At 36.3% G+C, this 14,615-nt stretch overlaps 2 protein-coding genes across 6 annotated transcripts in view; both read right to left on the bottom strand.

The window, feature by feature from the left end:
* The window catches only part of LOC125776358 (uncharacterized), a 41,328-nt gene extending 34,653 nt beyond the window's left edge, over positions 1–6,675 (bottom strand). For 2 of the 5 annotated variants that reach the window (XM_049448114.1, XM_049448113.1), the window contains exon 1: positions 3,286–5,296. In XM_049448114.1, coding sequence (XP_049304071.1) covers positions 3,286–3,354 — 69 coding nt within the window. In that variant the 5' untranslated portion in view covers positions 3,355–5,296. The other 3 variants (XR_007421653.1, XR_007421651.1, XR_007421652.1) reach the window with 3 other exon arrangements.
* LOC125776324 (uncharacterized) overlaps positions 1–14,615 on the bottom strand; it is a 369,137-nt gene that overhangs the window by 166,428 nt on the left and 188,094 nt on the right. The gene's annotated exons all lie outside the window — the stretch shown is intronic.

The raw sequence follows: 14,615 nt of genomic DNA, 5'->3' as shown, positions 1-14,615 counted from the left end.
AGTTTAACATTTTAATTACTTCACTTCTTATAAGATCTAGAGACTCAAAATTTTCAGATCCTGTTAATAAGTCATCAACATAAAAGTCTCTTTTAATGGCCAATGAACCGAGTGGGTATTTAGTTGTATTAGCATCACTGAGCATTTGTAAACACCGTGTTGCGAGAAATGGAGCAGGCGCAGTGCCGTATGTTACGGTGTTAAGACGAAAAATTTGAATTTGCTCAGAAGGATGCTCTCTCCACACAATAAGCTGACAATTTCTGTCGTCTTCATGCATAATTATTTGACGGTACATTTTAGTAATGTCCGCTGTTAGTGCATACTTATGTAAGCGAAAACGAAGAAGAGTTGAATATAATTCTTCTTGGATGGTTGGACCTACCATCAAAAGTTCATTTAATGAAATTTGAGAAGAAGTACGACTCGACGCATCAAAGACAACTCGTAATTTTGTTGTTGTGCTTTCGGGCCTCAAAACACACTGATGCGGAATGAAATAGTGTGGTTCACTCGGGATCTTATTATTTGTTGGGCTCATGTGACCCAGCGCTTTATACTCATTCATGAAGTCCAGATACATTTTACGAAGTTCTGGATCTTTCAATGTTTTCCTCTCCAGGGCCTGAAACCACCGAACTGCGATTTCATAGGAGTGACCGAGTAATTTACGGTCAGCTTTAAAGGGCATTCTGATTTGAAGCCTTCCTGAAGGTAATACTTCAGTTGTTTTGACGAAAAATTGTTCACATTCATTTTGTTCAGGTGTGAATTTGTTGCCAATTGTTTCTGAAGGAAGTTCCTCCAGAGCCCAGAATTTTTGGACTACTGAATCTATTGACGTTAAGTCTTCTTCAGTTTGGCATAATGTGCTATTTACTTCGGGAGGAGGACTAAGACTGCTGACATATTTGCCAGAAACAATCTATCCCAAAAGAGTTTTCTGTAGCGTTGGTTGATTAGGGTCACTTTTAATTTGACCAACCGCTAATAAATCGAAAAAGGTTTCCGCCCCTAATAACATATCGATCTTTTGAGGAATTCTGGATCCGCCAATTTAATATTGTGCGGAATTTTCCAACCATTAATATTGATGGTATGGTCTGGATGATTAGCCGAAATACATCGCATAATCCAGAATTCCGCCGAAAATTCATAATTATTTACGCGCGACTTCACAAATGCGCTTAATTTGGCCCCGACTTTTGTACTTGAATTTCCAATCCCGATAATATTTAAAGTCTTGTTTTGGCGTCGAATCCGCAGTTTTTGGGCCAAATCCTCCGTTATAAAGTTGACTTGACTTCCCGAGTCCAGTAAGGCTCTTGCGGGCAGGTACTCTCCACAACTTGATCTCACCAGCATAACTGCTGTTGCCAACATTACCCGATCAGGCACACTTATTGTATGCATTGCGTGTGTAGTTGTTGTTGGTTGCGGATGAGGCTCAGCAGCGAAGGATACAGGATACTGGTGCAGTAAGGTGGTGGTGGGACCGATTACACACGCGACATCGATCCGCTCTGCATTTGGATACCGTATGTCCCTTACGCAAACAATTTATGCATAAGGGCACCGATTTGACAAACTCAAATCTCTGTTGAACAGGGAGAGTTTTAAAAGTGGGGCAAGCTGTTAGGTAGTGGTCCTTCGATTTACACTGCTGGCATGTTGGCTGCTTTGTATTCGCTGCAACTAAAGCGGATTTAGTTCCATTCATGTGAGGCTGCTTCACGTGGTTCGCGCTGGCTGCTGCTATGGGTCTCGTCCTCGAAGATGATGCGCCTTCAGCTGATAGGTGCTGGTACCGTCTATTTAAGATAGCTTCACAATCCTTCCACAATGGTAACTTGTCGTAATCCAGCTGTTCTTCCCACTTTGATCGGGTGGCAGAGTCAACTTTTGTCATGACTATGTGAATAATTATCGCATTTGTGATTTGTTTCTCATCGCCCAGCGATAGCAATGAGTCATATACAGCCGACACCTCATCAATCATCGCGCGCAATGAAGGGGCTGATGGCTTAGGGATAGTTGGCAGCTCAAAAAGTTTTGAAATCGTATTAAAAAAAATCAAACATTTATTGTCATAAACCTTTTTGAGACTTGCCAACGCCTTCGGATAGTTTTCATCCGACATTTGAAACGCTTTTACCGTGCCTAGAGCCTCCCCAGATAGACAATTAACCAGATGGTTAAATTTTTCAATATCTGGGATGTTTGGATCATTGTGAACCAAACTCTCAAACAAACTCATGAAATTTTTAAATTCCGAATATTCTCCCTTGAATTTCGGCAAATTCATATTTGGGAGCCTTGAGCTGTGAGACGTTACGAACGATGTTTCAGCAATAGATGTTCTATTTTTGGCCAAAATTGTTTTAATTATAGATTTTGTTTCTACAATTATGTCCTCTAACTCCTCTCGGGCCATGTCGTCTTCATCAATCTCTTCAATTTTAGATTGGCATTTCATCAATTTCTCACTATGTGAGTTTAGTATGTCAAGACGACATTCCAATTCGATTGGATCTAATGACATCGTTTTTTCTAGAAGACCCGTTTTTATTCGCAAAATGCTACTTTTCGCCACCGTCCTTTGACGCTTTAATGATTTTAAGTCGATCAACTCCTTACTCGGAGAGAGGTTGGCGATAGTTGGCTTTGGCTTGCTCATTTTTGCTTGTTAAATTAAATTTCCGGAAAAAAAAACTATACAGGTTGGCAACAGATATATTAGGGATCGATAACGAAAACGAAAAATATATGTATAGCGATTCCCAAATATACGAAAGCCAGACCAATAGCAATAAAGGTTGGCAACAAATATATTTGGAATCGGTTACGAGAACGAGAAAAAATGATATCGATTCCCTAGTATACGAAAGCCAAACCTATGAAGTATGCAAAATAAGCAATAGCACAATTGAACGTTCTTGAAAATGTTTTTTTTTTTTCAAGCGAGAAAATTTTCCAAAGAACCGTAAAACTTTATTTCGTTTAAAATTTTAAAAATTTTTTGTATGCAAGTTATAAAATGTCGCACCTTAATGTTCAATTAAGAACTCTACCGCAAATCCCACGATCCCTCTTTCACTTATGTAGATGCATAGATGCATATGTACATGTGTATATATATATACGTATGTGAATATTAAAATATAAATATATGCAATAAGAAAATATACGTATGTGAAAAAATGTGAAAAGAGGGAGAGCCAAAAACTGAAAGTGTGCACTTGCTCTTTTTTTTTTTTTTACTTTTCAGTGATTCGCACTCGTTACCTGTTGTGAATGCATAGGCGGTTTGCCTGCGTCCACTTCCCTTTTGCAGAGAATGCAATTGCAGCTCATTCCCACGAAGAGACGGATCTGGCGTCGACGTTAGCAGCGACGGTGTTGTTGACGTTGACTTGGCAGCGGCGAGAATACGCGTTGACGCAGCAGCGGTGGGACGATGGTGTTGACGTTGACTTGGCAGCGGCGAGAATCGGCGTTGACACAGCAGCAGAGCGACGATGGTGTTGACGCAAGCCCGTTCGGTACCGGTGTGATGTTACCCCAAATAGCTGTTTCACGTTTTAACGGCCAAAGTTATCGGGTTTAGTTTTACGGCACTTTTCTTTCAACGGGTTTGTACCTCTTTTCCGGCACTTTTTAGCGGCACTCGCGACACTCTTTTTATTTTGTTTAGGAACGGCACTTTATATTTTTGGCGGTCGTTTTTAATAAATCTGCTTTACCGCAATTAATCTCATGCACTAACTGTGTAACCACTGAGCAGAAAAAATGTAAATGCCTTTATTTGGCACTGCTTGTATTTCGACACTCCACTGTATTTGCAAAATATGCCTGTTTAACCTAATTCACCACCTTTTGGTTTTGCTTCTTTCCTTTTATTTCCTTGTGTTTGCGCACTATTAGTGATTTTACCGCACGTATGTCATGTACATATGTATGTATTATATTTTCGCCACACACTTCACAGAATTTTTCTCTCAATCTTTTTTAAATTTTTAGTTTAGGTTAATTTGTATTTTAGTTTCTTTATGTTTGATTTTACCACTTCGTTTTTATTCACTTGAGTGTATGTCGCATGTGTACACTCCGCAATTTTTTTATATACATATGTATGTATATACAAGTGATATATTTTCCACAAACCACTGCTATTTTTAATGTAAATTTTTTTTTTTTTTTTGAAGTTTTTATCTGTATATCGTCACCTGAAATGCAAATTAACGTAACAACATTTTCAGAAATTTACAGTGGCATGAATGAAACACGGAATAAAATGGAACATGAGTGAAACAAAATATTAATATTGGTTAAAATTGGTTTATATATGACCGCAGAACCAGAAAATGTTGAACATATTTAATATCATGTATGTAATTTGAAGTAGTGAAGCGTAATCAATAAGACACTCAATTTCGAATTTTTTGATGATACGTTATTTTGCATTTCAGGTGACGATATGTATGTATATCTATATAGATATATTTTATTTTTATTTTTATTTTTAATGTCTTTGTCCAGACATTTATTTTTAGTTGTCACTTTAATCACTTGCACTCGACCGAAACCGAAATAAATTGAAAATTCACAGGCAATTGCTCACGCGTTAGAAATTAAATTAATACGCTAAGTAAGTATTACTTTCTTCGAAAATTTTTTACAGCCACGCACTGAGTCCCTGCTCGGGCGCCATGAAAAAATCTTAAGCGTTTTTAAGATTGAAGTTAAACACGATGGACTCACTATGATGCGTAACTAAAAGCTAATTGCCTGTGCTAAATTCGAATTTAAATAATTCCGATTAAAAATTGAAAAGCGTCCGTTCGCGGTTATGATCTTTAATACAATAATAATCTTTATTCCAACAGTTCATTAGTTAGCCTAAATCTTAACCTAACGGCTTAGACTAAAGGTAAGTATGTATACAAAAAAGGGGTAAGTATGTAGTTCTAATTCAATTCAGCAACTTAAATTCATGGTAATAGATTATTCTAATACATAGGTAGTAGATGATGGTTATAGTTATATGCTACAAAAATTGTAAGTATTTTACATGATGGAAAACGTTTTAGAATGTATTCAAATAAATTAACAAATTTATTTCTTAAAAAATAATAGATTAAAAATATTCTTAGATTTAGAGTCGCATGACGCAACACCAACAAAAACTGGAGAATATATACAGATGGACATATTTCACATGAATAGTTGTATGTATATAAGCTCTACCGACAAATATTCGAAGTATTGCTATCTCCGAAAAATTCATACTAAAGCAAATTGTCACGAATATATTAAAGAAATACTTACACAAGTACCAAATGCAAAACATCTAATGACTGATAACGAAAATGTATTTATCAGCAACATGGCAAAGGCCGTTTATACTTGACTACATATACAGCATACTGCCACACCATTAAATCACTCGACAACTAACGTTCAAGTAGAACGGTTGCACAGTACGACTCCAGGTGAAGAACTGGCACAATTCCGATTTCTTTGGCGCCGCGATTTGAAGGTATCGTTGGAAAGAGGAAGTCCTCCTGATTAAAAAAAATATGGGGTTATAGGGTCCGCAAACGCTTAGTTTCATTTTTAGGTTTGGCTAAAAGGAGATATTCGGCCTTAAAGTTCAAAAATTCGCAAAATTGGACCATTTAAGGAGCTATTTCACCACATTAAACACACTTTTTTCATATTTTTCACTTGAAATTAATTAAATTGCACTATAATCTTTATAATAAATCTACATTTTACACTTTTAGCAGGGTTTTACCTAAAAAATCTTTATTTTAAAAATCACATTTTACACTTGTTTGAACCTCATTTGTTTACCAAAAATTACGACGAAATGAAGCGCTGCCATGTGATGATAAGGCAATTCGCTGAAATTCCTCTTTTTCGCAAAAATTCCTCTATTCATGCATATGGATATATTTTTTTTAATTTATTAAACAAATGAGTAATATTATATACCTGTATTAGTAATATTATATAATAATATTGTTACAAAAAGTAGTATTAAGTTTTATTTGTATTGCTATATGCATCCCTGATTATGAACAATAGCTGTAGGTATATGGAATAGCATTTTTTTTGTTGTAGACATCTGGCGCCACGGCTGTCTGCTTGTCGAAACAATAGACATCTGGCGCCGCACTGTCTGCTTGTCTGGTTAAACAATTGCTGAGTCTGGCGCCGTATAGCCGTATGTTCTGGTAATTTCCAGACGCGATATTCTAGAAGGACACGTCGGCATCAGCGAGAAGTGCGTGGCTATATAAGCCGTGGCAGCGCCAACGTAATCATTCAGTGCTAAGAGTAAACTGCTATAGTGTAGACGAGTTGTGAAATAAAGAGTTGTTGAATTAAATTAAACAGTGTTGGTTTTATTTGTCAATCCAGAGATACGAACCTAACAAAGTAAATTAGCAAAGAGTAAATTCGTAACAATATTATATATACATATGTATAAGTAATATTATATAATAATATTACGTAATAAAGTGTAAAGTATACAGTACAGTACGAAAACTTAAATTTTTTTTCAATATGAGTGCATGATAACCGAAAAATATAACCACTTCATACCCAAAACTCATATTTTAGATATAATAATATATATATCGTCGCCTAAAATACAAACCAATGTAAATCGCTGACAAATATAATAACCAAAATTTATCTTTTTTATAACGAAAACTTAAATTTTATTTCAATATTGGATATAAAGTGGTTATATTTTTCGGTTATCATGCAGTCATATTGAAACAAGATTTGAGTTTTGGATATAAAGTAGTTATATTTTTTGGTTATTATGCACTCAAACTCATATTTTAAATATAATAATATATGTATATATTGTCACCTAAAATACAAACCAATGTATCATCAAAAATAAACAGAAATCGCTGGCAGATATAATAACCAAAATTTACCATTTTATAACGAAAACTTAAATTTTGAGTGCATGATAACCATAAATTATAACCACTTTATAACAAAAAGTCACTATATTTTTTTATTTTCAACGCAGAAAGGGGTACTACGCGAAAGTACTTCAGTCACCCCGGGTTTTCGCTCGGCCAGGGTTATTTTTTTAGAGCGCGGCCGAAGGCCGCCAACGCAGAAAGGAGTACTACGCGAAAGTACTTCAGTCACCCCGAGTATTCGCTCGGCCAACGCAGAAAGGTTTACTACGCGAAAGTACTTCAGTCACCCCGGGTATTCGCTGATGATTTTATTATAGTATAAAATTGTAATATGTATATAAAAATGTTATACTCGTATTACAATCACATATACATATAATATAACATTATCACACGATTTTACTTATCTGTGTTTAATAAATATAAATCACATATTATTCATATATTCATATATGTATGTATATAGAAAAGTGTTCACATATTCAATTTTATCTAGAAAAATCTTCTTTATAGTTTTTTTTATAGTTAATAAAGAAAAAAGAATCACTCGAAAGTACAAACAAAGAAAACGCTGTGAAACGCAGAAAAATCCTTCACTTTTGGTTTTTTAGGTGTGGCACTGCTGGTTTTCCTCGTAAATATAAACACTCTAAACTTTTCAGCCATAAATTTGATAAGTTATTTTAAATTACTAAATTTGGCTGAAAAATTACAATACAAAAGTGAAAAGTGAACTTATTTCAATGTTAAGAGTGTATATTTAAATATAGTGAGTGAAAAACGTGAAAATATTCTGTGAAACATGGAGAAATACCATGTGTTCTTAGAGCAAATTTTTGAATTTTTAAACGTGAATATTTTTAAAAATATTAGCTATTTTTACATAATTTTTGGATATTCCTCCTCTGGAGAAGCCCCCCTATCCGTACATACCCCATTTATACGGAAATTCGATTTTTTTACCCCTCCGCCAAAGTAATCGGAATCGTGCCGAAAAACTTTTTAACGCCATCCGACAATATAATTCAACAATTCACTCGTCTACAGGACTCAAACCTGAAGTAGTTTTCTTTAATCGCGAAAAGTATCCCGAGATTAAAGAAATCCTTCAGAACAATCAGGAGAAGCTATTGCTATACCACAACAAAGGACGAAGAAACATCGCGTATAAACCAGGAGATGTCATATATTCCACAACAGATCGTAGGAATAAAATTGCTAAACGATATAATCAGGGCAAAGTTAAGGAAGATCGCGGGGACACGATCCTTACAACGAGAGGGAAAATTATTCATAAAGACAACATCCGCAAACAAGCCACACAATGCGATCCGAGGCGGTATTAATTAATCTATTTTTATTATTTGTTATATCCCATTCTGATCTAATCACAGATCTTAAATTCAAGAAGTATGTTTTAACAGAGACCGATCCAGTCTACCTATTTGAAAATACGTCTTATCTGTAGCACGTAGCAAACTTGTCAATTATCCTAGGTCCATACGAGAATATCATGAAATCCAAATACGTTGCAGGAAAAAAAGAAGAAATAATTCTTATTAATAAAATAGAGGCACTTAAGACACAGCTTATACCTTCTAATTGTAGACTCAAACGCTCATTAAACTTTTTAGGTTCTATTCTCAAGTTTGTCACCGGTACTCCTGACCATGACGACCTTATAGAGATCAAGACAGGACTCAATCAGTTGATAGAAAACAATAATCAACAACGGAAGATTAACAGTCAATTTGAAAAAATACTAGAAACACTAGACCCAAAGTCAAATACTGAAGAATTAATTATTACAGAAGTTTACAAGGAATTAGAAACAATCACGAATATCATTAATTTTGCTAAAACAGGAAACTTTTATTCTGCTACTCTAAACCTCAAAGACATTCAAGAAATTGCCTCCATAGAAGATTTTAACATACCCATAATTAATATTTTAGAATATTCTGATATTAATGTATGCATGTACAAAGATGCTATAATTCTTCTTCTTTACTGGCGTAGACACCGCTTACGCGATTATAGCCGAGTTAACAACAGCAAGGCTGTCGTTTAGTTTTCATTGGTACTGTTTTTACGTGGTGGGTCCCAAACCCAGCGCACAACCCTGCGGAGGGAAGGTTTCGCCTTCTCACTTTAGCTCGCCTTCAAACGGATGTTCTTAGGCTACCCAGAGGATACTTGATCAAAAATCGGAAGTCGTGAGCTGCTTGAGTCATATGTAAAAGAATCGTTTCTGGCCACTCCCAAGGGAATGGCGATCAGAGAACTTTCCTCACTAGCGAGAACTTCTACACATGACTCCATCCTCCTGATGCTATAATTACAATATACAAATATCTCATAAAAAGAACCGTTGTAAATTGTATAACTTAATACCTTTAGCATACAAGCACGGTAAAGCCCGATTGGACTCTCAAGTTGCAAAATGTGAAGCGAATTTCAAAAGAACTTCCAAATGTAAAAATTATCTGGGATTTAATATTTGTAAACAGGAGTCTCCCGACAACTGTACCATCCCATTGCTTGAAAATAATAAGGCGAAATGTAATGTTATTCAAGAAAATAATAGACCACTTATTGTGTTAGATCACGGAAATATAATTATTGATGGAGAACATCTGTGGAACGGATAACGTGTTAACGGTCCAAACCTGTTACAATTTAATCACAGTACTAATTTAGATAATAAGGTATATTTCAATCACGATCAGGAAATTAAAGATGTGATTCATGCTCACCAAGATGAACAATTAGAAGTTCTAAAAAATATTAACCTCCAATTCAGATTATACATTTTCAAATATTCAAAAAATGTATAAATACATGATTCCTATTGAAGAACAACCAGAAAAGTTCATATTGTACCTAATACTTATTGTAATAACTTTAGCTTTATTAATCTATGCTGCTGTAAAATTATGCGAATGCTATCGAGTACATTTAGAAGATAAAAAGGAACGATTATTCCGCCAAACATACGAGATCGAACTTCGTCGACTCCAAGCCCAGATGACTGGAAATGAGAACATTTCATCTTAACACTGGGGAGAGTTAAGGAACGCTTCATTTCTCAAAAAAAACCAAAACATCTCTTGTTTATGTCGAACCACGCGTAAACAAATAGTGATAAGCAATTCCAATATGTGGTGTGAAATAGAAATGGTATCACACATAACAAGTGTTATCTCCTACACGCTATTCTCTCGAGACTGTTTGTAACGACAAACAATCGACTGTAGATAGTGTGTCTATCTTCAAATAACATAGCAGACAGCAAATAGAAACTAGTACCATAAAGTAGTATAAATAGCACTAAATTATCAAAATGTATTTAGTCTTAGTTTTGTATTAATAAAGGAACTTGCCCTGACGGTGCAAAGTACATACAAAAGTGAATCAATTGTGATTAACTCGTGCGTTTTTTGCTGCACAGAGGCGGGTGCAAATCTTAGCTGCAACAAATAGTGGTCCGAGTCGATGTTAGGACCTCGGAGCGCACACACATCTAAAACACTGGAGCCATGTCTTCCGTCTATCACAACATGTTCGATCTGGTTGGTAGTTTTTCGATCCGGAGATAGCCAGGTAGCTTGATGAATCTTCTTATGCTGGTACTACAGACCTCGGGGGCATACGCACATCAAAAGGGGGGCTCTCATCCGGGGCTTGTTGTTCCTTTTCATTGGATGCGGCGAGACCCAAACCCAGCGCACAACCCTGTGGATGTTTCGCCTCTCACTTTGGCTCGCCTGCAACTTGGTCAAAGGCCGGAAGTCTTGGGCTGCTTGAGCCATATGTAAAAAAATCGTTTCAAGGCACTCCCAAGTGATTGGGAATAGCTGTCACTTGATATTGTTATATTAGGGGGATTCTCTTGCTCTTGCAAAACCCTTACACGGTGTACGAAATGTAGAATTTTCCTCTTGGTGCAACGACACAACAACAAACACACGCAGAAAATTATTCGCAATGGCTGTAAAATATGTCACACCAAAGCCCATGTTTATTTTCGTGCCGTCATATATCACTAGATTCTGCTATGCGTGCTCTTTTAGCTTTGCATATTTCGATAAAGGATTTTTGCATTTTGTGTCATCGTGCAATCTTGCAAGAGCAAGGGAATCCCCCTATTAATATTTGTTAGAGAAAACTCATCGAAAACACACATTGTCGGTCCGAACGACTTAGATTCCACAACCCACAAATGTGTTTTCAAAATGTTTTCAAAGTCGGTTCGAACATAATATTACATTCGAAGTTGTCTCTGACGGTATTACTGTGACAATTGGTCGATGATAATTGAAGTATGTTACAGAAGTATTAGACATCACATTATTAAGATATCTAATAAATACAGCATCTATTGTTGTTCCATATCTTGTAGTACGTTCTCTCGGATTGTTGTTTATTTCCAACTGAAATTCTTTTTGGAGTAACGATATTTATGGCATTGATTAATTTTTTGCAAAATTAACATTGAAATCACCAGCCAAAATATATGGTAGTTTATCTTTATCTGTTTTAAAAATTATTGAACCTGCGACTGCACGGAAATAACCTCTCATGTAAAAATGAAATAATGTCATTTATTTTTTTATGAGGTGAAATGTACACAACAATCATAATTAATTCACTTCCATCTTCTAATTTAACATGTGAAGCACTCATACGAGGTATGAGTAATGAGACTGATTCCATAAAAACCGTATATTTGAAAATTATTATACAACTCTGTCATCCCCTTAAAAGTAGTCCCCTTGGGCAGCTATATAGCGATTCCAGCGCGTTTTCCATGCTTCGTAACATTTCTGGAACGCTTCGGCAGGGATGTCCGGGAGTACCCTCGTCACGGCCGCCTGGATGACCGTAATCGACTCAAAATGGGTTCCAATGACCACCTATTTTTTTTTAAGGAAACAAAAAAAGTCACAGGGCGACATGTCGGGCGAATAAGGCGGCTGTTGCAACACGCCGATCCGTTTAGAGGCCAAATACTGGCACATGCTGAGGGCAGTGTGGTATGGCGCGTTGTCGTGATGAAGGATCCAGTTACGAGCGATGTCTGGGCGCACCCTATTGACTCGTTTTCGCGATCTTTCGAGTACTTGGCAATAGTAGACTTGATTCACAGTTTTCCCCGGTGGAACGAATTCTTTGTGGACGATTCCACGGCTGTCAAAAAAGGCAATAATCATCGTTTTCACCTTTGACTTGCTCGCAAGCTTTTTTTGGGCGGGGGCGCGCGGAGACAACCATTGTGAGCTTTGGCACGACTAAGAGCACTATCACCATACACTCTTACAATTTTAGCGTACATTTCCGAAGCTGTTTTGCCCAATCTGGCGCAAAGTTTTATCGCGACGCGTTGCTCTTGATTTGGTTTTCCATTTTCGTGACGAGCACTACAAACACACGTCTACTCAACTTGTTGCGAACTAAACAAGAGCGATAGAGCGATGATATATACTTATATCAATGGAGAGGGGAGGGATGCCGGAAAACGAAAAAGGGAATTGTATGTGAAGTATTGTTGTTTTTATAAATGGCAACTCCAGCGGCTCTTACATCTTGTCGTTTCAATCTAGCTATACAATGAAAATTCGGTAGGTCAACTGATTCATCTGCAGGAAGCCATGTTTCAGTCAGCAATAAAAAGTTACTATTTCGACAAATAATATCTTGTAAATCATTATCATGTTTTCTAAGACTTTGGCAATTGAATGTATAAATAGTTAATTTATTACTGGTGTCCATAAATGTGCAGCACTGGGTTTCCAAGCTCTAAATGCAGCAAATGCAATGTGCACTTGCGCTCCAATCCTCAAAAGAATTTTTTTGTGTCCTACCATACATAAATTGAAAAAAAAAATCAACTTGTGTTTAAATTTAGTATGTACATACCACAATTGCCCAATGTTGCATAGACGCAACATCCTGTAGCTCTGGAACCAGGACACCTAGGACATTGAAATGTTTGTTTTTGCATACTCAAAAAATTTTTTGCCACGCTCATTTTAATTCGGGCATGAAAGGGTTAAAGATAGTATTTCTTGCTGTAAACTTGAAACCGATCGAGTCTTCTTCCATGATAAAATCTGAAATCATCCTGACTGTTACATATATGTAAATAATACTTCAGGGCTTGTTACTTGTGTTAAAGCTACGTAAAGTAATGGAATGCAATGTTTTCTACTATACTGATAGACACTTCATCATATATGCCTCCTTGAGACTTGACCTGAATAGTCATAGCACATCCTGATATCATTGGAAAATGATTTCTTATTCCTACAATGACTTTATTATTATTGAGTGATATACTTGAACCTCGGCGTACAATATGTACAGCACTTCTATCAATGTTATGTACCGCAACGAAGGTAGCGGCTTTTCTCCTAGCCAGAGAACATAAAACATAGAGAAGGTGCAAATCGAAATCTGTATGACGGTTCGATTGCGCGGCTAACAGAGCTGATAGAATCAGATCAAGGAATTCGCCGTGCTCGCTGCTATTTAGCAGAATTGAGCACGAGCAGTGACAGAAATATATGTAAAATAACTAAATACATGCGAGAATATATAAAGAGAACTGTTTTGAGAAAAAATATACAAAGTCACACAGAGAATGTAAAAAAGCATTCTCTGAGTGACATATGCATGCTTATATTGTACTAAGTATTTAATATGAACCATTGTCACATATGCGTGATTATTTTGTATCAAATGAACCATTTTTTTTCTGAAAAATGGTAAACATTTTAATTTTTTTTACAAAATCGGGGAAAAATTATTTTAATTTTATTTCGCTTTATTTTTATTTTTTAATTTTTAAATAAAGTAATATTTCAAATAAATTAATATTTATTTCGACTATTACAAAGTGAAGATGTGCAAAATGATCTTCATTTCTTCAAAGAAAATTGATGACCTTCATGAAATATGCATATTCGCATTATTTCGTTATCATTTCCATATTTGTACCAATAGAATTTCAATGGCATAGAGCATACATATGTATGTATATTATTTCTTTGGCACATTTGTATGTTTACGAAAGCAAATGCGAGCCACATACATATGTATGTACATACATTCATAATAACAAGTGTCGCAGGCATCTTTCGCATCTCCGTTTCACGGTCAACCAGTGGCCGAAACAGGCGTTTTGTCAAAGAGTCAAATGCTGAACACATTGCGCGGGGCAGACTGCAAGCGAAATCTGCCAAATATTGAAATACACACGTTCTTTTTTTTTATAGTAGGGGGAAGCATCGAAAGCCGGAGTGCGGAACTTTAATCCGCTAAACCTAACCTACTCCCACCTCAAGACTCTCCCACGGAACCACCGGTTAAGTATTACTTCGTGGGAGGGACAAGACATTTAAGTTTCCTCTATCGTGCGGACTGACGGACGCCTAAATTGTTCAAAAAGTCTCAGTTTTGTCATTATGGATGCTGACGCTTCGCTGACAGCTTTCCATTTATCGGTCGACTGACACATGAGTGTCGTTAAATTATCGACTGTAAAACTACCACCGAGTGTGGTTTTTAGTTTTTCCCTTGTATTTGAAAATCTCGGGCAATAAAATAGTACATGTTCAGAGTCTTCTATATGCTCTGTACACGTCGGACAGTTCGGACTAA

The sequence above is a fragment of the Bactrocera dorsalis genome, chromosome 2 (assembly GCF_023373825.1).
Source record: "Bactrocera dorsalis isolate Fly_Bdor chromosome 2, ASM2337382v1, whole genome shotgun sequence".
NCBI classification, from domain to species: Eukaryota; Metazoa; Arthropoda; class Insecta; order Diptera; family Tephritidae; genus Bactrocera; species Bactrocera dorsalis.
This window is presented reverse-complemented; position numbering and strand designations above follow the sequence as displayed.